The sequence below is a fragment of the Suncus etruscus genome, chromosome 7, assembly GCF_024139225.1.
Source record: "Suncus etruscus isolate mSunEtr1 chromosome 7, mSunEtr1.pri.cur, whole genome shotgun sequence".
In the NCBI taxonomy this organism is placed as follows: Eukaryota; Metazoa; Chordata; class Mammalia; order Eulipotyphla; family Soricidae; genus Suncus; species Suncus etruscus.
Window position 1 is genome coordinate 126,484,372 of NC_064854.1, and position 21,338 is coordinate 126,505,709.

General features: G+C 46.1%; 1 protein-coding gene across 1 annotated transcript in view; it reads left to right on the forward strand.

Annotated features, from left to right (window-relative positions):
• The window catches only part of CACNA1D (calcium voltage-gated channel subunit alpha1 D), a 378,619-nt gene that overhangs the window by 304,616 nt on the left and 52,665 nt on the right, over positions 1 to 21,338 (forward strand). The window contains 8 exon segments of the mRNA XM_049776224.1: positions 3,142 to 3,248; positions 5,138 to 5,225; positions 6,244 to 6,351; positions 6,449 to 6,501; positions 8,853 to 8,999; positions 10,043 to 10,244; positions 12,027 to 12,185; positions 13,475 to 13,585. Of these exon segments, the coding sequence (XP_049632181.1) occupies positions 3,142 to 3,248; positions 5,138 to 5,225; positions 6,244 to 6,351; positions 6,449 to 6,501; positions 8,853 to 8,999; positions 10,043 to 10,244; positions 12,027 to 12,185; positions 13,475 to 13,585 (975 nt within the window).

Consider the following 21,338-nt stretch of genomic DNA (forward strand, 5'->3'; position numbering starts at 1 on the left):
TTGTGTGAAGAGACTGAAGATGGGTAGTAACAAACCCAGAATCATCCCCCACCCAGAAGACTGGCTCGGTAGTGTGGGCCCCAAGACACAATGACACTGTCAGAACCATCAACATCATCATCTCTTAATGCAAAGACAAACTGGCAAATAAGGAATTTCGATGACAATTTCTCACAAACCATTTTGGTGTTTTTGTGTGAATATCTTTGTTGGGGAAGAGGGACATTTTATGCAAAAAACAAAAAAAATCTACCATAGAACTTGGGCTCTTCACAAAACATTCTCTCAGAGAAGAGTGTATTTAGTTCTTTTTTCTTTTTCTTTCATCTCTTTTGATTTATGGGAGCATTAGTGCCAAGTCAACTTTATTATAAGTCTTCTGGGTCCCAATACAGTAAGTAGAACTAGGGCTTGCCTTGTACACAGCTGACCCAGGTTTGATCCCCAAGCACCATGTATGGTTCTCTTAAGCCCTGCTAGGAATGATCACAGAGTACAGAGCCAGGAGTAAGCTCTGGGCACTACTGGGTGTGACCCAAACAATAATACATAAATAAATAATTGAAGTTTTGAGTTCAATCTCTTGCTTTTTCACCAATGAATATAAGAGCTTGACTGACAGTTCTCTGGAGAGTAAGACATTGGACAGGATGTGATGTGTGGGTGGTGGTGGGGATACTCCATAAATGCTGATTCCCTGACTTCCGGAGCAATACTACTTGACTCAAAACTGCTAATTGGCTCTTACTTTTGTAAATTTTATTATTCAAATCATCTGAAGAAAAGAATCTACTTATTCTGTTAAGTATATATAGTTATTCTTGGACCTTGGAAGATGAGATTACTGAATTACTTAAAAAGGATAAAGTGGGGATCAGAGAGATAGTACAGCAGAAGTCACTTGCCTTGCACACAGCAAACCTGGGTTCAATCTTTAGCATCCCTATGGTTCCTTGAATTTTTCCAGGAATAATCCCTGAACACAGAGTGAGAAGTAAGCCCTGAGCACCACTGATTGTGGCCCAAAAAGACCAAAAAAAAAAGACAGAAAAAAAAAATCAATGATGATTGATATGTCAGTGTGTATATCTCAACAATGTAAGTTTTCCAAGTCATTCTTTATTGTGGAAGTATTAAAACACTTTCAAATACTCTCCTAAAGTGTTTGGAAAATAAGCCCAAAACAGTAAGGATTCATAATAATCCTTTGGGGAAAGCAGCTATGAGCAAAGTGGTAGTAAGCTGGGTACATCTGCAAGACTGTTTAGTGGTTTGCTTATACTACATGAAATTGCCATTTTTGTAAGTGATAAAAGCATTAAGTTTTAGCAATGTTGCTTAGCTTAAAATAACTCTTCCCCAGCCTCTCATCTCTTATATCTAGCTAAGCCTCAATATACCATATTTTTATTTATTTATTTTTTCAAAATACCTCTTTATATTTGCTGTTTTTCCTCCAGGGAACTTTCTCAACGAACTTTTTCTTTAGCCAGCTGGTACCTCACAAGCACACAAACCATGTGAGCATTGGGTACATGCAAGTGGCCAGTTATGCAGGGGAGGCGATTTGGAGCTGAGGTACTAGAGCTGGACCGCAGCTCAGAGCTAGAGCTCATGCCTCACAAGTGCAAGGCCCTGGGTTGTATCCCCAGACTGCATTAAAAAAGTAAATGGATGCAATGCTAAAACCTATCAAGACCAGGTTTTAGCATATTCTTGAAAAGATACCTGAAGAAACATGCATGCTTCTGTGGACACAGAGCTGGCTGGCGATCCTCAGCCTTATTTTCTGCTGCCCCCCAGAAAAAGCTACCCAGAAAAAGTGGGATGGAGCTGTAGTTTTTCTTGAGACTCGGTGGGAACAAACAGGGTAAGAAGCCACATTGTCTGAGTGACAGTGACTTCCTGACAAGTATGGTCATCTGAGCCCACCCGAGACATTTAAGTTGTCCTTTGACTACACCAGTGATGGACTCACATTGAAATTTTTCTTTTTTTAAACTTTATTGATTGATTGATTGATTGATTTTTATTTTATTTATTTTTTTATTTATTGATTGATTGGTTGGTTGGTTGGTTGGTTGGTTGGTTTTTGAGTCACACCCAGTGCTTCTCTGGGGGTTACTTCTGGCTTCTTTTCTCAGAAATCGGCCCTGGAAGGCTGGGGGACCATAGGGTTTCCTCCCGGGTCGGCCACATGCAAGGCAAATGCTCTACCACTGTGTTATCTTTCTGGCCCCTCACAATGTAAGTTTTCATTGTTGCCATAAGCCCAATCTAGTCTCTTTATTTAATTTGGAGATAAGAAGCAAGATTCAGAAACAACAGTGGCAATGTTCTCAAGAACGCAGGGTCCGTTACTTGTTCAGTGGTTCCTGATTAGAGACTATTCAACAGTTTGATTGATCCCACAGTCACATGGGATTAACTTCTTTTCAGTCATCTTGTTCGTAAACTTATTTGCAGCCAACTTGGTAAGGCCCTGTTTCTGGAAGATGTGCATCTTTTGAGATGTGGAAACTTAAACCTGACCAGATGCAGGAGCTCTGTACCAGGCATCATGTTTAGACATTGGTTCTGGATGGGCATGAGGGTTGGGTAGTATGGACCCTGCCCCTATGGCCTGGTGATAGTTTGGAGCTACGATTGGGGGTTGGGCATCTATGAGGGCAGATATGAATGTCCCCCTCAAAGACCTGTCTCCAAGTTCCTTCAGGACAGCCATGCAGGTGACAGACTATCCCTAGGGAAAAACTTTATACATTTATTGGAAATCAGCTGCTTTTATCTTTGTTTTGGGATCATACCCAGCAGTACTCAGGGCTTACTACTGGCTCTGTACTCAGGGATATCTCCTTCTGGGGCTTGGGGGATCATATGTAGTGATGGAGATTGAGCCAGGGTCACTGTGTGCAAGGCAAATGCCCTACCCACTGGACTATCAATTTGATCCTCCATTTATCCACATCCAAACAAATATTTTTCAAACCTTCTGTCCTTTATGTCTCTGGCTTCCTCAACACTATGTTAAGAAAGTCAACTTTCCCTCAAAGTTTTGTAGAGAGCCCGGTTAGCTTGCACCCTGGAGAGGAGAAGCATTTATTCATTCATTCATTTATTCATTCCTGCTTCTCCTTGCAGATGACAACGTTTGGAGCCTTCCTTCACAAAGGGGCTTTCTGTAGGAACTACTTCAATTTGCTGGATATGCTGGTTGTTGGTGTGTCTCTTGTGTCCTTTGGGATCCAGTGAGTATTCTTTTGTGTGTGTGTGTGTGTGTGTGTGTGTGTGTGTGTGTGTGTGTGTATGTGTGTGATAGAAAGACAGAGAGTTCATTTATCAGGATGGTCACATAAGGAATTCCAACGTGAAGCCAGGCATTGTTAGTAATTGTTAGCAATCTCATTTAGTTTCTAGGGAAGCTTCATCTGCACCCAAGCCAGACATGAGCTTATATGGCTCATGCTTCATTTCCCCTTTTCCTTTTCAGCCAATGAATCCATTGGGCATCTCTTCCTATTCTCCATGACATTTGCTTCTATGAGAGGATGGAAGAAATCTTGATTAGAGGGGAGGGAAGCCGGGTTCCAGATTGGGTCTCCCAAAGTCTCCCAGAAGCTCTGCTCCCTTTCTGAAGAAGTGGCAAAGGCACAGGGACCCTCTGATGCCCTTTCACCTTGGCTGTTGAAGGCATCCCTGGATCTCGGGATTTGTCTGCTAGTCTTCACGGGCCTCTCTAACTCAGTATGCTTCCAACAAGAGCCCTGGGTCACAGCCCTGTCTCTCGCAGTTATGGAGTGCCTCTAGGGACTAGCCTGGCTGCATGATACTTGCTATACCCAGGAGTCTCTGCAGAGATGCCCTGAATTGAGCATTAAGAACAGAGCCCCTCTGCCTACAAGAAGTGCCGATGATCATATCCCTTCATTAGAGAACATAGGTACCTGCCGGTGAATAGAAAGACTATCCCCTTTGAGAGACTAGGGACCCCATCTTCTGTGATTGCCTTTCCTACTCCCATTATTCACCAGCTAACAGAGGGAGTCGTAGAGCCATCCCTTGGACAAATACTCTTGCCATTGTGTTTAGGATATCCATGAACTGGCAACATGTTCTGTGGCCTTTTGGTTAGTGCCATTCCCAGTTGCCACTGAACCCTGGTTCGGTTCAGTAGTTTAGTGTTTAGTGCTTAGCCTATTCATGCCGCTCTCAGCCTCATAGGCATTGCCAAAGCCATATTCTCACCTCTCCTTTGTGCCCTCCTATAAGCTCTATTTTGTCAACCTGCCTCCCTTAGACTCAACTGGATGCATCACCCACCTTCACAAGGGCAGGCTTTCCCAGTGCCTCGACATGTGCTCCTTAGCGCCATTGCTTTAGTTGTCATACCCTTCATGCTGATTTTTTGTTTGTTTGGGGGTCACACCCAATAGTGCCCAAGGCTTACTTCTGGCTCTGTGTTCAGGGGTCACTCCTGGCTAGACTCATTTGGGGTGCCAGGGATTGAACCTGGTCAGCTGCAAGCAAGGCAAATGACCTGCCCACTAGACTATTGTGTTGGCTCCTCTTTCTCACATTAAGAACTCTTTAAAGGCAAGGAAAGCCCAGTACCAATGAAACTTAGCAACCAAAAATGGGAGCCTCAAAGTCAGTGCTACCTAGAGTTTACTTTTGGCAGAAAAACAAAGGTAGTTTCTGCATGATAATTTCTGTCTAAGTTAGCGAGTCAGGGTTCCACACGACCCGATTGCCTGGTTTTGGGGGTGCAGCATCGCAAGGAAGGACAGTTCATGGCCATGTTTGGACTATCCAGAGATGGCTCAGCTTCTTCTGGCTTCCACTGTGTTTGATTGTGGTATTAAAGATCAGAAGTCGGAGCAATGGCGCAGTGGTAGAGTGTTTGCCTTGCACGTGGCTGACCAAGGAAGGACTGCAGTTCAATCCCCCAGCATCCCATAGGATCCCCCAAGCCAGGAGCGATTTCTGAGCATATAGCCAGAAGTAATTCCTGAGCATCACTGGGTGTGACCCCAAAACAACAACAACAACAACAAAAATCCCAAAGATCAAAAGAAACACCCTCTAAGGACTATGTCCCACTGTCCTGCCCTCTTGTCCTTCCCCCACTTTTCCTTAGATCCAGTGCCATCTCCGTGGTGAAGATTCTGAGGGTCCTCCGGGTCTTGCGGCCCCTTCGGGCAATCAACAGAGCAAAAGGACTGAAGGTTTGGGTTCTGCTCCTGCAGGCTGGGTGGAGTTGCTTCTGGGGGGGCATATCTATAATCTCTGGCTCTGCTCAGCCACTCCTGGGCTGCAGCCAGAAAGAGATGACCCTGTGGCATATCAGTTTACAAAGAATGAGTCTGTCAAAACTTCACTTACTTCACTTAGGGAAGCCTTTTAATAATAGGTCATGCTTTTAATTTTTGTTCATTGGAGGTATTGCTCCTCATCACTTTGCAGGGTAGGATGGCTTTACCTGGCAATGCTTTGGGATTGTTCCTAGGTCTGCTCGGGGTCACCCCCAGCAAGAATATTATAGTACTAGGGATTGAACTGGGGTTGACCACAAACATGGCAGGCACTTTAGCCCATGTACTATCTTTCTGGCCCAAATTACTTGTTTTTCCAGTTGCATTTTTAATAGTGTCTCTTTGATTTATTTTGATTTTAGAGTCCATTTTCATACCAGTGATACAAATGACCATGGGGTATGGGGTTGGGGTTGCACTTTTTTTTATAGCTATTTATTTATTTATTTATTTTTGGTTTTGGAGGCACATCTGGTGGTGCTCAGAGATTACTCGTGGCTCTGCACTCAGAAATCATTCCTGGCAGGCTCCGGGGACCAGATGGGATGCCAGAGATCAAACTCGGGTCCATCCTGGGTCAGCCACATGCAAGGCAAATGCCCTACCACTGTGCTATTGCTCCAGCCCCTGGGGTTGCATTTTCATTAGGTTTTTCATAGGCCTCTGGGCTAGACCATGCGCATCTCAGCTTTTTTACTGTCTTAACTCTTAAGAGGAAACCGAAGTGAGGGTCTATTTGTAGGGTGCTGCTCCTAGGTCATGAGGTGCTGGGGCTGATTCCTGGCTGATCACTATCTGAGTGTGAGAGGAAACAGCACAGAATCTGGCAGATGTAAACATACCCCAAACTCTAGACTTGTCTTAGCTGCCCCTACCCTCCGGCTAAAGCAGCTGCAGCCAGTCACCCCCTCCCCACGCCCTGCTCCCCCAGCACGTGGTCCAGTGCGTCTTTGTGGCCATCCGGACAATCGGCAACATCATGATCGTCACCACCCTCCTCCAGTTTATGTTTGCCTGCATCGGGGTTCAGCTGTTCAAGGTACTCAGAACCCCAAAGCCCGGATGATTTTAAGGGGCAGGGCAGGACATGGAATGGGATCAATCCTGCCTCTCTCTGACTGTCTCTTCTATACCAGGGCAAGTTCTATCGTTGCACGGATGAGGCCAAAAGCAATCCCGAGGAATGCAGGTGAGTCCCCTGGATGCACAAATCTGGTTCGGGAGCAAATAGGAAAACCCCGGGGTTGATGCATGTTGTCATTTCAGAGGAGTCAAAGGGCCTTGTGTGCCCAACTTCTTAATGAAGAGAGGAAGGGGTTTGTGTTAAGTGAAGTGGCATGAAGAACTACTGTACACTGTAGTTCAGTGACATTTTTGTATGATCACATACCTACAACACCCCAAAAGCTTTTTTGTTTTGTTTTGTTTTTGTTTTTGGCTCACACCCAGTGGCGCTCAGGCGTTACTCCTGGCTCTGCACTCAGAAATTGCTCCTGGCATGCTCAGGGAACCATATGGAACGCCAGGGATCGAACCTGGAGTCCATCCTGATTGGCAGCTTGCAAGTCAAATGCTCTACCACTGTGCTATCACTCCAGCCCTCCAGCTCTTTTTATCCTCAAAATAGTAAATGAAGCTTTTAATACTTGGTGTTGGATCTGTAAAGTGGAGGTGGGGGAAGCCCTAAAACCTAAAGAAGTTGTTATGAAAAACCCCCTCCCTGAAAGTCTTAACTATAACCCTGTGGGTGAATTGAAAGTTCAGTCCCCATGCTCAGGTGCCACCCACTCTCTTCCATGAGCTACTCCCCTCTTGCCCCAGTAGTCACCCACATTTGGGCCCTGTTTCTACCCACAAACAGCCAGAGGAGAGGCCAGAGGTAAATATGCAGCCTAAGTTCCCATACTGCACTTGGTTGACCAGGAGGAATCCCTTTTCCTGAGATGCTGTTGCTTGCTGAGGGCTGCCAGTATGGGATTTCAGGGGTGCTGTTGCAGTCTGGCTGTTGGGGTCCAAAGTTGCCCAGAGCTATCTGACAGTGTCCTTGCACCAATCAGCAGGGACACCTCTGCAGAGCATGGGGGGTCAGGGGACAACTCTGCATGCCCTCCTCAGTGGCTTAGATATGTGGCACCTTTCAGAGATGAATTTTCCTGAATTTCTGTACCATCTCTCTAGCCCCTATACTTCTTTTCTTTTTTATTTTTTTTTAATTTTTGTTCTTTAGGCACCATGATTACAAACATGCTTGTAGTTGGGTTTCAGTCATAAAAACACCCCCTTCACCAGTGCACCATCAATGCCCCCCATCTCCTTCCTCCCCTTCCCCCTGCCTGTATTCAAGACAGGCATTCTATTTCTCTCACTCACCACCATTGTCATGATAGTTGTCAATGTTGTTATTTCCTTAAATGCACTCATCACTCTTTGTGGTAAGCTTTATATCATGGACCAGTCCTTCTAGCCTTTATCACAGAGATAAAATTCTATAAGAAATCTTGGAAGCCAAAATTTATACAATCCTTTGGGGAATAAAATTGGTCATATTGCTATTAGGAAAAGAGTAATTTGATTAAAATTTAAATACAGAGAAAAGGGTATCTCCAGGGCATACCTATTTTACCACATCACAAATTTTTAGGTCACCTTTTTGACCAAAGAAAGTGGGGTGTGACCATTCTATGAAACTTTTATAAAAGGATTAGAAACCATTTTTATGTATGAAACAGGGTGTGACGAAGCAGAGGTAATGATGATGTGGTGAAATACAGTCCTTCCCAGAGCATCTGGAATTTTTCGTGGTCACAGCTTTGGATATGTTTGAGTGGAACTGAGCTCAATTGAGATGAGATGTTTACAACACTATAGTTTTGCTAACAGACATATGCTGGACATCTACCCACTGGCTCCTGGCCAGTAGAGTATTTTCATTTGACCAGACCAATTTAGCAGCCTGTTCTTTGAAGCAGAATAAATGCAGGTGGAATTGGGGGGAGGAGGGCTCTGGACCCAGGACAGAACTAGCAAGGCGTGCTCAGAGTATAGCCCACCGGCCCTGAGAGTGACTGTTGAATTACATATTAATCATTGAGTCCTGGATAGTTGTGGATGATGGTGAGGCCTTTCTTCTCCAGGGCCAGGCGCCTGCACCAGCTGGAGGATTTGCAGGGAAAGGGTAGTGGCGAGGAAATGATCTACAGGCAGTCATGAAGCTTTATTATTAACAGGACTTAGCCACCATGTGTGACTTCTAAGCTAGCCTTTTCAGCAGCCCCTTGAGCTGCCCTGAATTTAATCTTGAATCTGCCATCTCTCCATGCTGCTTATTTCTGCTCAGGCTTCTTCCTCAAACCCTCTACCCCTTTTGGCAACCCCTTTGTTACCTTTCATAAACCCCTCCCAAATGTGGGAGGGTCTGACCAACAGGTAATATTAGCATTTTGCCCTGGGAGGGGGTGACAAGTGACCATGTCAAAAGGGAAAGAGGCGCCTGTGCTTGAATCACGGTGAGGCTGGACACCCCCTTGGTTTCCTCTTTAGGGGCCTTTTCATCCTCTACAAAGATGGGGATGTTGATAGTCCTGTGGTCCGGGAGAGAATCTGGCAAAACAGCGATTTCAATTTCGACAATGTCCTGTCTGCCATGATGGCGCTTTTCACCGTGTCCACGTTTGAGGGCTGGCCTGAGTAAGTACAGAGGGGTGAGTGTCTCCCAGGGAGGGCTTGGGGGGGGGGAACACCTGCTTTTCAGGGTGCTCACACCTCAGCCAATCCTCATGGATGAGTACAACTTCTCTCCATTGCATTTGTTCCAACATTCGGTCATTGTAGACTCCTCCCTAAGTGTGCCTTGCTCCATGGGGCTCCTCTCTCTGAGTAGTCTTTGCACCAGCAGACATGGATACACTCGTGTATCTGTGACTTAGTTGTCAGGAGAGGCCCTGGCAGGACTTCCTCTCAGCAGGCTGCTGGGGAAAATCTCTGAATGGACATGGGGAGTTTGCAGTGACCTGGGCATGCCAGCTCCTGTCTGATAGCCATGTGGGCAACGTGAGTCCTGATGTAGTTTCTTGGTTGTCCCCACAGCTGTGCACTCCTTTCCAGCACAGGGTTTGACTGCAGATAAAAGTGACCTGGAGTGAGTGGCTAAACTCTAGCTCACTTTCTCAGGAAACTCATCCCTTGGAACCTTGGGGTTCAGAGGTGTGGGCTCCACTCTGGCTCTGCCCCAAGGATTGTGACCTGTGAGCTCTGAGATTCCTCTGTGAGCTGCCAGACAAAGACACTATGGTCACGTCCACTTTTCTGGGAGCCTTTTGAAGTGGTGGGAACCATGCACTGTAGAGCAGGTGCCCCAGAAATGTTAGATTAGCATCAGAATGGGGGTGTATTGAAGTTGGGCCATCAGGGTAAATTTCCTCTTCCTATTTGGAGTTGTGCGTGGCCTCTGAGTAAATTTTAATTTGGGGAACCTCTTTTTCTTTGGAAATACCCCAGTGGCCTGTTTATATCCTTGACTTTGACGTTTTCACTTCCTCCAGTGTCTTGCACCTGGGACTTGCCTTGCCTTCCACTCGTCAGCAGCAGGGCTCGGTTGAGTTAGTCAAATTTTAGGGTTTCGATCCTCAAAGCTGTCTTTCAAGGAATAGATCCTACAAGCTGGGCTGCTGAGACCTACAGCTAAGGGCGTTTCAGGCAGGCAGCGCTCACTCAATCCCTCTGCCCTGCAGGTTGCTGTACAAAGCCATCGATTCCAACGGAGAGAACGTTGGCCCCATCTACAACTACCGCGTGGAGATCTCCATCTTCTTCATCATCTACATCATCATCGTAGCTTTCTTCATGATGAACATCTTTGTGGGCTTCGTCATCGTCACGTTCCAGGAGCAGGGGGAGAAAGAGTATAAGAACTGTGAGCTGGACAAAAATCAGGTTAAAGTCACACGCTGTTTGGGTCTCCGCTCCATTGAGCCAGAGAGAAATGGACCCCTAAGCCCAATCAGAGGGTCCCACTTGCTCACCATAGGAATTACCTGTCACTTGCACCCAGTGCAGACCCTTTAGTCAGCTGGAGTCCTCACTCTAGAAAAGATCTCCCTACACATCCCCCCCCCACACACACACACACGACTTAGCCACTGTGAAGCCCACCTGAGGCGAGTGGATGAGAAGTCAGAGCTGGGGGTACTTTATGCCCTGGCCAGGAAGGAAGTTTTGTGATTTTTTTTTCGGGGGGGGTTCACGCTCAGCTGTACTCATCATGGCTTACTCCTGGCTCTATGCTTCGAGACCACTCCTGGCAGTGCTTTAGAGGACCATATGGGGTGCTGGAGATTAAACCGGTGTTGACTGCATGCAAGGCAGGAGCTTTACCTGCTTTACTCTCTCCAGCCCCCTGGCTGTGTTTTGTAGGGTATCTGCCAGCATCCCTGGCCTCCGTCCGTCAGATTCCAGTAGCGGTAATTATGCAGATGTTGCCATAGTCTTCTGCATTGAGCGCTGTTGCAGAAAAGGAAGTCCTTGTCTCCTTGTGTGGAAGTTGCCAGCTGTGCACTGGAGCCTAACCATGATACTGTCCCCCTACTCTGGGATTGTGGGTGCAGCCTGGATCCTCTCCCCCCCATCTACGTGCCACCTTAAGTCTCTATTAAGGGCGTCACCAAGTTGCTTCTGAGGTTCTGCCCAACCTGAGAAGACAGTCTTTGCGGTGGAAATTGCTTTATGTTGGTCTCCCCCAGCTCCTCTATCAGTGACATCTGTTTGATGGTGACACTACGTGTCAGACTCATCTGCCAGCTTGGGCTTCCTGTAGGGGGGTGGCTGAAGGAGGCTGTTAGTTGCCACAGGGGTCACATGAGTTGGGAATGTGATTCTGGCCACTGTCAAAACAACCCTGCCCGTGCCATCTGTGACATTGGAGTCAGACCCTGCCAGTTCTGTTCTTCCCCAAAGGAATGGCATCTCAGACCCATGCCAGTCAGGCCACACCTGAGATCCCCTGTAGGCTGGAGTCAGGGTATGGATTTAATATGTGAAGTCCCCACAGAACCAGGCCTTGAACCTGTGACGCTGTTGGAAATCAGAACCCAGACACCAAACAGGAGGCACAAGACCTGGGGGCTCTCAGAACTGGGGTTCTTTCTGAGTTTGCTGTAAAGGTAGCCTCATCTTGGAGCCCATGAGTAGGTGCCAGAGTCCTCTGGCTAAGACACAAACTTACCTCAGACTAGCCACCAGACTTGGGGTTCTCAGACTGCTGAGTTAGCGCCTAAATCTTTCACGCTTAGAAAAGGTCTCGTGTAATTCTGAGCCCTTCTCTTCTTCTTGAGGGTGTCCATGACTCTGTCACTTGCCTTTCTTCCCTGGAGGATGGCACATGTTGGCAAAATGCTGGCAGCATCCACAGCAGGAAGTATCTGGGCCTGACTTTTCCACTTTGACCCCGAGGTTTCACATAAAATGGCACCTGGCTCTGGAATCTGTTTTTCAATAAGTGAAATAAAAACAAACTCAGGGACTCTGCTGACTCCCAAGACTATCTACAGATGTGTGAGGCAGTAGTGTTAGTGGGTGGGTTCCCTCTGTTGGGGACTGAAGTGGGCTAGGGACTCCCCCAACTGTTTCTCATCCCTCCCACCCCTTTCTCATCCCTGCGTTCTCCTTTCATGGAGGTACCTGCTCAGGGCCTTGCCTCAATCTTTTCTGCCCTTGCAGCGCCAGTGTGTGGAATATGCCTTGAAAGCTCGTCCCCTGCGAAGATACATCCCCAAAAACCCCTACCAGTACAAGTTCTGGTACGTGGTGAACTCCTCGCCTTTCGAATACATGATGTTTGTCCTCATCATGCTCAACACCCTCTGCTTAGCCATGCAGGTAAAAATGGAGACTGCTCTGGGGGATCCCAGTTGGGCCCCTGCTACACAACCCCACACCTTATTCTAAGAGTCAGATGCCCCCCCCCCCCCCAACGAGAGCAGGGATTTCATCTCCTGAGTAGTCCAGACTCACTCACCCTCTGACACTGGCCCCAGTGCTTTGAAGTCCATGCCTTGTTTTCCTTTTCTGGGAAAAGGAGAACTGTAGCCTGCCTCCTCCTCTCTGAGACATAAGGAATAACCCAGTCCGTCCTTGAATCCTGCTCTTTGTTCTGGGCCTGCCTAGTACAATGTAAACTCCCAGCAGTGAGATGCAAAAAGGAAATTTTATTTTTTGGTAGAAGGAGTTGAGCCACATTTAATGGTCTTCAGGGCGTATTCCTGTGCTCAGGGATCACTCCTGGTGGGGCTCAGGAGACCTTTTGTGGTTCCAGGGATCAAACCTAGGTTGGTAGCATGCAATGCCTTACCTGCAGTCCTATCTCTAGTCCAGACTTTTTTCTATTCTCAGGGTGCATTCAGTCTGAGATAGGGCATCTTCTCCTTGAAGAAATGTCAGCTGCACAACAGCTCTATTTCTTTCATCTCGGGGGCTATGGATGTAGCTCCCTTCCTTTGGCTAGCTGGGATAGTGGGGCAGTCTGACCACCAAGCACCCCTTGAGGGAGTGATGCTGTCTCCTGCCTATTGTACTAGGACCAGAAGCAAAGACCAAGGTCTCAAACCAGTTTTCATGCAGAATAAGAAGAACTTGAGCAAATCAAACCAGTTCCCAGAGCCATCTGAACTGAGTCCAAAGCTTAAACTAAAATTAAATTAAAGTTCAAACTAAAAGTTAAATTTTAGTTTAAATACCTTCACCACAATCTAATAAAGAGAAAGTCAAATTGCACCACCTTTTAATCAGCACTGACCTAAATGTGGTCAAATATACTCCTATCCAAATCCTCTGGTATATAGACATAGGGTGGGCTTGGCCTTGTGCCCCGGTCACCAACAGACTCTAAACTCCGCCAGAAGAAAGGGTGGGCCCCCTTTATCCTGAACAGAGGAAAAGTGGGTTTTTCCCTCCTTCATCTCCTAGTCATCTTCATCTTGTCCAGGCCCCACCGTGATCTGTGCTGAGTTAACTGTGTGCTGCGGGGTGCTGGGAAGGAGGGTGCTGGCCTGGGAGGTGCCTCTGTGTCTAGGTGGAGATGGGGCATGTGCCGGGCACAGAGGGCGGCAGGCTCTCCTGCTCTGGCCTTGGGATGGCTTTTGATTACTGTGCCTCTGCCTTCCTCACAGCACTACGAGCAGTCCAAGATGTTCAATGATGCTATGGACATTCTGAACATGGTCTTCACTGGAGTGTTCACCGTTGAGATGGTTTTGAAGGTCATTGCATTCAAACCCAAGGTGAGTGGCAGAATCCACTTTGCCAAGTGTCGTTGAATCACCCCTGAGCAGCCCCGCTTCCTGTTAGTCTTGTGTTACTGAGTTAAGCTGAATTGTTCTACCGCTTAGCTGGGTTATCACTTAAAAACAGTAAAATCTGATTAGGGCATCTTTATTCGCATAGAAAATAAATCTGCAAACCCCAAACCTCACAAAAACAATTCTGAGAAAAAGAAGGGAGGAGAGAGTTGGGAATTTGTAAAATGGAGATTGTTCTGAAACCTGATTTTCTGTTTCTAGAAGAGCTGTCTGGGGAGAAATTGGTCTTCTGACTCAAGCCTGGGTGAAATTGTTTGAGCTTGACCCATCAGAAAGGATCCAGCCCTTGATTTTTACTTTTAAATTTCCGACTTCAAAACATTATTTATACTTGTCTGCAGCACCTTTCTTGTCTTTTATAGAAATTTCTCCCAGCTGTAGACCTCACATAGTCCAAACTATTGCCCATCTGTTTAATTTAGAAAAATTGCACTGACTTTAAGACAGAACAAGTCACAAAATTTGTTCATCTCTATTGGATCACCCAGCTTGTTCTCCCTCGTGGAGGGAGCAAATTTAATTTCTCAGTTGCCCATAGTTCTAGATGATGGGGTGGGGGAGAGGAAAAAAGATCCACTTATGGGACCTATCTTGAAAAGTATCTCTTGGGGCTGGAGTGGTGGCACAGGCGGTAGGGCATTTGCCTTGCACGCAGCTAACCTAGGATAGACCACGGTTCAATCCTCCAGCATCCCATATGGTCCTCCAAGTAGGAGCAATTTCTGAGCTCATAGCCAGTAGTATCCCTTGAGGGTCACTGGGTATGGCCCCAAAACAAACAAAAATAACCAAAAAAAGGAAAAGAAAAGTGCCTCTTGCCATATAGCTTGCTGCCCTGGGCTGTGGGGATGCCAGTCCTGCACTAAGATGGCAGACCCTCAAAGAACTCTCAAGACAAGGCCAAATCCTGGCTGAGCTATGGAACAGGCGATCCTCAGATTCCCCTCTAAACCCCAAACTCTGGCTTAGTGAAAGTTAGAATCCAGTGACTCAATTATTTTTTTTTTTAAATTTGTGTGTAAAGCATCTGACAGCATACTTTAAGTAAGGTTTGGCTCACGAAATGACGGTTTCGCATCCTCCATACTAACGTGGAATTCTAATGCAGAATTCTTCCTTCCTTTAATTTGGATTAATTTCGATGCAATCTTGATCAGATCTTTGTGGACCAAAAAGAAAAGACACTTGTAAGTGATCAATTGGGGCGATTGCAGTGGGGTCAGATTTGGCATTTTCTGCATGGCCAGATGTTCACTACTGTGACTTGTCCATAACTCCATTGTAAGCATTTCCTCCCTTTCTTCAGCACATCTTAATTTCCTTTGAGATTTTGGTTTGCTTTCATTTCTCCTTTACTACTTCCCACCGTATTGGTCCGAATTCATGGGAAAAACAAAGTTGCAAACAAGAACAAGGAAAGTTCTTGAAAAATGTGCAACACGGACTCTATTTCTGGACCATTCCCCAGATCCCCTTGTTGTGCTCTTCCTCTTCCCTTGCCTCATGATTCAGAGCTAATATTTTTTAAAGCTTTTTCTAGGATGAAGAGAAAAGATTCTGTGTGTGTGTGTGTGTGTGTGTGTTTGCCTGCTTTGTGTCTGTGCAAATGTGCAGATGTGTGCAAAAAGCGATTGTACCTGTGGTGTGTAGCCCACTGCTTTATGTAATAAGCTCTGATAACCAAACCTGTTAGGGAGATTCAGTGGCGTGTGAACAGACTGGTGATAGGGCAACGGGAAATGAGAGTTCACATTAATCTAAATTAATCAGTTTTAAAATGAGTTGTTTCCGCTAGAAATTGTGCTGTTCCGTAGCTTTATTCTCACAGCACAGAACAACCTCAAGTGACAGAGAAATATTTGAAGCACCAGAGGCAGCCTCTGAGCAGCATATTTGAGGAACACTGAAGTCCAGGGAAGATGGAGTCTTCTTTGGTTAGGTGTCCAACACAATAGGAGAGAATTCACCCAGAAGGTTTTTAAAATGTCTTCTGGCTTCTTTTTGCCTCGTCTTCCCTATTAACAGCCCAAGTTCAGACAAGGGGCTTTTACAGAGAAGTCCATGAGACCTCTCCTTCCCAGTCAGAGTAGTTGTGGGGCTGAAGAGTCTTGGTGTAAGGGGCTGTGAAGGGGTTGTGGGGAAGGCCTCTCCAGAAGCTCCTGTCTCACCAGTCTCCTGTCAGAAAGCTCTTGGTTGTTGCAAGGAACCATCTACTAATCCCCTCCTGGATGGCTTCTTCACAATGTGGGGCACATTTTTCTAAAAAAAAATTTGCTCTGTCAGGAGAGAGAGTCACAAGTATTCCGTAACACAACACAAATTACAGGAAAATGCAGAAAGTAAAGCTCTCTTAAGGCCTTTCTGTAAAGTAAGTGAGTAGGTATTGTACTGGTTCACTTGTAAAACCAGCAGGTTCAGGGAATTCTTTTCTATTCAAGAGCCCGACTCACAAAAACAGCCCTTAGAGAGAGAATATTTCTAGAGAAAAAAAAACAACAACAGGAGTGGCATGAATATCAGTCTCTATGGAAATTTGGCCCAGTTTAGGGAATAGGTCAGGTGCAGAAATGTTTGTGAGCCTTGGGTAGAGAAGAATGAAAGGTGGTGAGGGGCCAGAGAACATCGTGGGGGTGCTGTGGTACTTTGTGTTCGCTTCCCAGAGGAAACCCAGCATCTGGCATTGACTTTTTGTCAACTTAAGCTTGTACTTTCTGTGGAAGATCCACCCTAGAGTTTTGGAATATGAGTCATAATTTAGCCTAGACAAATCCTGGCCGTTCTCAAGTATGGGCTCTTGGCCCAAGAGGTAACTGAATGGGTTGAAACAGGCCCTGTGGGAGGCTGTTCGATCCCTGTCAGTATACGGTTCCTCAATCACTGCCAGGAGTGAGACCATCAAGCTTATGACGGGGTAGCCTCCATATATCAAACTGAAAAATAAAGTCAAGCATATGCTAGGATAAAGAGCACCTCTGATGTGTGGATGGGTACCTTCCAACACTCACCCATCCTTGTGTGTTGTTTAACATTGCTCAAGACCAAGTGATCTGCCTTTGCCTGACTTGTCTTCAGAGAGTAACTTTGTTCCCAAGCCTTAGAGTGTAAAGCACCTGGATTTGGGGTCTTCCTCAACTTTGGCATATGTATGCTTCTAGTTGTCAGTGCTTAGAGAAAGCCAGGAGCAGCTGAATTGAGGGAGAGGGGAGAAAGGGGTTTATTAGTCCTTTTTTGTGCTTCTGTGCAGAGCTGACACTTTGGACACAGACTGGATTGTCCTACCAGTCACCTTGTGCCAAGGGTCCTTTATATACTACAAATTCCATGAAAAGTGCATTCTCCATTGGGGAAAGGAATTGTGATAGACTCTTTCATTCTGAAGTAATTTTAATATCAAATAACACTGTGCCCCAACAATCTACCTTTTTCATTGTTGTTATTTGTCTATGTACCCCACCTGGCAGTGCTCAGAGGTTACTCCTGGCTCGGTGCTCAAGGGCTCAGGGGACCATGTGGGATGCGAGGGATCAAACCCAGGTTGGCCACATGCAAAGAAAGCACCTTACCCACTTTACTATCTCTCTGGCTTCCCCTTTACCCCAACATCTGTTGAGCTTCTCTCTTCTTAGTTACTCTGATTCTATTGTCCCTACCCTGTAGGCCTAAGCCTTTCCCCACTGTTCATCTGCTCTCCCTGTGTCAGCTCAAAGTACTTCTTCTGAGGAAACACTAGTACCAGCCACATAATTCTAGGAGGTAAAACCAGAAGGGTCTTGATTGCCTACTCAGTCCTGCACACCTTTATAAAGGGGTAATTTTTGTTTTTATAATTCTTTATTTGTTTTCTTGTTAGTTTTAAGGCCACACCCAGTGGTTCTCAGGGGTTACTCCTGGCTCTGCACTCAGAAATCACTCCTGACAGGCTCAGGGGACCCTAAAGGATGCCAAGGTATTGAACCCAGGTCATCCACATGCAAGGCAAATGCCCTACCTGCTGTGCTATCTCTCCGGCCCCTCCAGCCACCCTTTCCTTGCATTCCTTCCCCCTCCTCCTTCCCCTGCTGCTCATGACTACCCCTTTTCCATCCCACTTGTTTGTATCTGGAAGGTCTTCTCCCACTTTGGTGTCCTTTAGGCCCATCTAAACTATTATTTTGCGACTCCATCCTGCCATCCTAGCAGGGTTGTTGTGTCGCTTCACATGTCTATGAGAAACTGGCTGACCCCGACTCTCACCTGCCTCTCCTACCCTGGCTCCCCAAGACATATTATGCCATCTTTGATTCTAGTAGTGTCTGCTTTATGCAGATTCCTCAGTAAAGATTAGTGGAGTGAAGGAAAAAATATCTGGGATTGACCTGCCATGACAGCCTCTTGGCCAAAGATGGCACCTATTTTTCTTTTTTTTTTAATATTAATATCTTTATTTAAACACCTTGATTACAAACATAATTGTAGTTGGGTTTCAGTCTTGTAAAGAACACCCTCCTTCACCGGTACAACATTCCCACCACCATTGTCCCAAATCTCCCTCCTCTAATGGATATTCAGGCAAAAGAGTAGCTAAGTGTACTACCGAGGACTGGAGTGATAATACAGTGGACAAGGCACTTGCAAGCAGCTGGACCACTGCATAAGGTCCACAGAACCTTTCAGGAGTCACCCCTGAGCACAGAGTCAGGAGTGAGCCCCAAGAATAGCTGGATGTGGCTCTAAAGCAGAATAAACAAGTGCCACCTTTCTGTTCTTTGGTGCCTACTAGGCCTTTGGAAATATACAGCTGATTCGAAAAGTAATTCGAGTTTCTACTCTTAAATTGGCTCCATCATGACCCATCCTGTGGGTCTGATAATGCCCCAGAAGTCCCTGGCCAAAATTAACCAATAATCCAGCTAATTGGGAAACAAATAAAGGCAACTTCCTGCTACAGGCTTCCCCAAATCTGCAGTGAGACACAAGCAACAAATAGGACCTGGACTGGGGCTGCTTTTCTTGCTTCCTTAGCATAGATATTCAACGTCGCTGTTCAACCAGGTGCCAGGTCTCTATGCCAAGTCCCGACTAGAGGTCCAGGGCTCTGCTCGCAGGAGCCCCAAACCAGGCAGGAGCTAAGTCTTGACCATCTGAATGAAATTCTTGGAAATAGTGTCACTGCCTAGCCCTAAGATTAAATGCCCTAGTTTCTGATTTCTGGTTACTTGAGGCAGATGTGTTTCTGATTAGCAGAAAAGATTCTGTGTGGCTGCCTAGCTTGGTCTTTTTTGAACAGAAGGTTGTTAGACAGAACGGTGGAAACTGGGCTTAGCAGTTGGACAAAGAAGTTCTCACTTAGGAGACTGCCCTTGGCCAAGAAGACAGAATGTGGCCATGGGCTCTCTGTTGGAAGCCCGGAGCCCATCTTTAGATTGTCTGGAACCAGGATAGAGAAGAGATGTGGGCTGAGTCAATGCCCTTGTCTGTGAGTTCATTATCACACAGAAGTCTGCTTCATGGGGAGGTGATGTTTGGGGACACAGGGGGGCCTGGCATTCTTTGCCCTCCCTAGACTTCGTTGGAGTGCCCTGGTTCAAGCCTATGGTGCTGTTTACCTCCCATCTTTTATTCCTCTGACTTCCTCTCCCTTTCCTACAATTAGGAGCATCTTCCTGGATCCTCTGAAACCACAAGAGTTAAGGCACAGCTTTTCTGGAGAGAACAGCCAAAATAGCCAAATGTTCTAGGACTCAAAAAATCAAGCCCCTCAAGTCCGCAAATATATTTGCGTTTGGATATTTGGTGGTGGGGATAAAAAATTTAAAAAGGAGATAGAAAACAGTGAATCCGGGGCCGGGTAGGTGGCGCTGGAGGTAAGGTGTCTGCCTTGCAAGCGCTAGCCAAGGAAGGACCGCGGTTCGATCCCCCGGCGTCCCATATGGTCCCCCCAAGCCAGGGGCGATTTCTGAGCACATAGCCAGGAGTAACCCCTGACCGTCAAATGGGTGTGGCCCAAAAACCAAAAAAAAAAAAAAAAACAAATGAAAATTTTGATTTAAAACCACCTGCATCTAACCTTGTTTCAGGTGTATCTCTTGATTTAAGTCATGCTGGCTTAAATGTGCTTTATAGTTTTCCATAAAAAAAAAATCAAGCCCCTTTAATATTTTTGGCTTTCTTTTTAGCATGTCTATGTGTGTATGTGAAGTAAAACAATTTTTTAGGGAAATAAAGGGAGGGGAGGAGAGAAATGGATAAAGATGCATGCTTAAGACAGAACGTAGGCTTCTCCAGAGTAGCAAAAAGCAAAGTATGCATCCCAAGTAGGGATGTGCAGGCCATGCCCCCAAATTGGAGAAATTCACCTTAAAGCAAGAAAGTACATATCTCAGGCATATGCAAGCCAAAGAGACCCATATGTTGATGGGAAGTGATTTTACACGTCCTACTTGGAAAGTTGTTTGTGGGCTAAGAGGAATGATTTTTAAGATGAAAATGGGCCATTGGAGAGAGAGAGAAAAAAAATATTCAGAACGTATTTCAGGAATTCTGGAATGCAGGGGCAGGTGAAGAAGAAGCTGCTGAAATGGAATGCAGAGAGTCTGGCCTCCAACAGGCAGGCAGGTTAGATGAGCTGAGGTACAGGAGAGCGTGGGCCACAGATGCTACATATAGGGACTGGCGGGGAGCCTCAGTTTCCTGCACCAGCTGTTCTCACCAGCTCAGGTGTCTGCCAGTGAGACAGTGTTTCATGAAAGCATCAGGTCCTCTCTGGAAAAGGAGGGGATCATAGCTTCTCTTTAGTTTTGGGGTTTCAGTTAAATCTATGAAGACAAGACAGTCTATTCCATTCTCTTCTGTTTGGTCAGGCTGCCAGCCAGTCAACTATTTGTCCCCCAAATTTGAAGACTTAAAAAAGCAAACTGTCCTCAGTCTTGCACCCTGGCTACTATGGTCCAACTTCCTCCTTGCCTTACTTCCTTGAGGGAAGAAGTAGTGTGTTCATGGCAGCTGTGGCTGGTATGTCCTCAAATTTTCCCAACTTTCCTCAGTTAGTCCAGTAAAGAGCCATTCATCGTGAGAAGAAACACTAGAAAGTGTTAGGTGTGATAAAGGATCCCTGGTTCAATCCCCCAAGCACCACTGGCTGTGATCCTCCACCCCCCCCCTTCTAGTCTAGTACACATAGAAGGATGTGATATTAAGTAGGTTGCCTTTTTTTTTTGCGTACATGGCATTGGGTTGGCATCTATAGATGACTTGAGTTGGTGCAAAGCCACTCCTTTAATTCACTTGTCTGAAGATTGAGAGAAGGGTCTGAATGGTCTAATAGGGGTCCTCAAACTTTTTAAACAGGGGGCCAGTTCACTGTCCCTCAGACCATTGGAGGGTCTGACTATAGTAAAAACAAAACTTATGAACAAATTCTTATGCCCACTGCATATATCTTATTTTGCAATGAAGAAACAAAACAGATACAAATACAATATGTGGCCCGCGGGCCATAGTTTGAGGACCACTGCAAAGGTGCACTGTGTAGAGGGGAAGAAAGAGGTAAAGAATGAGTCAGAAATTATGGTGATCTAGGGGCCAGAGCAATGGCGCAAGTGGTAGGGCATTTGCCTTGCATGCATTAACCTAGGAAGGACCATGGTTCAATCCCCCAGCATCCCATATGGTCCCCCAAGCAAGAAGCTATTTCTGA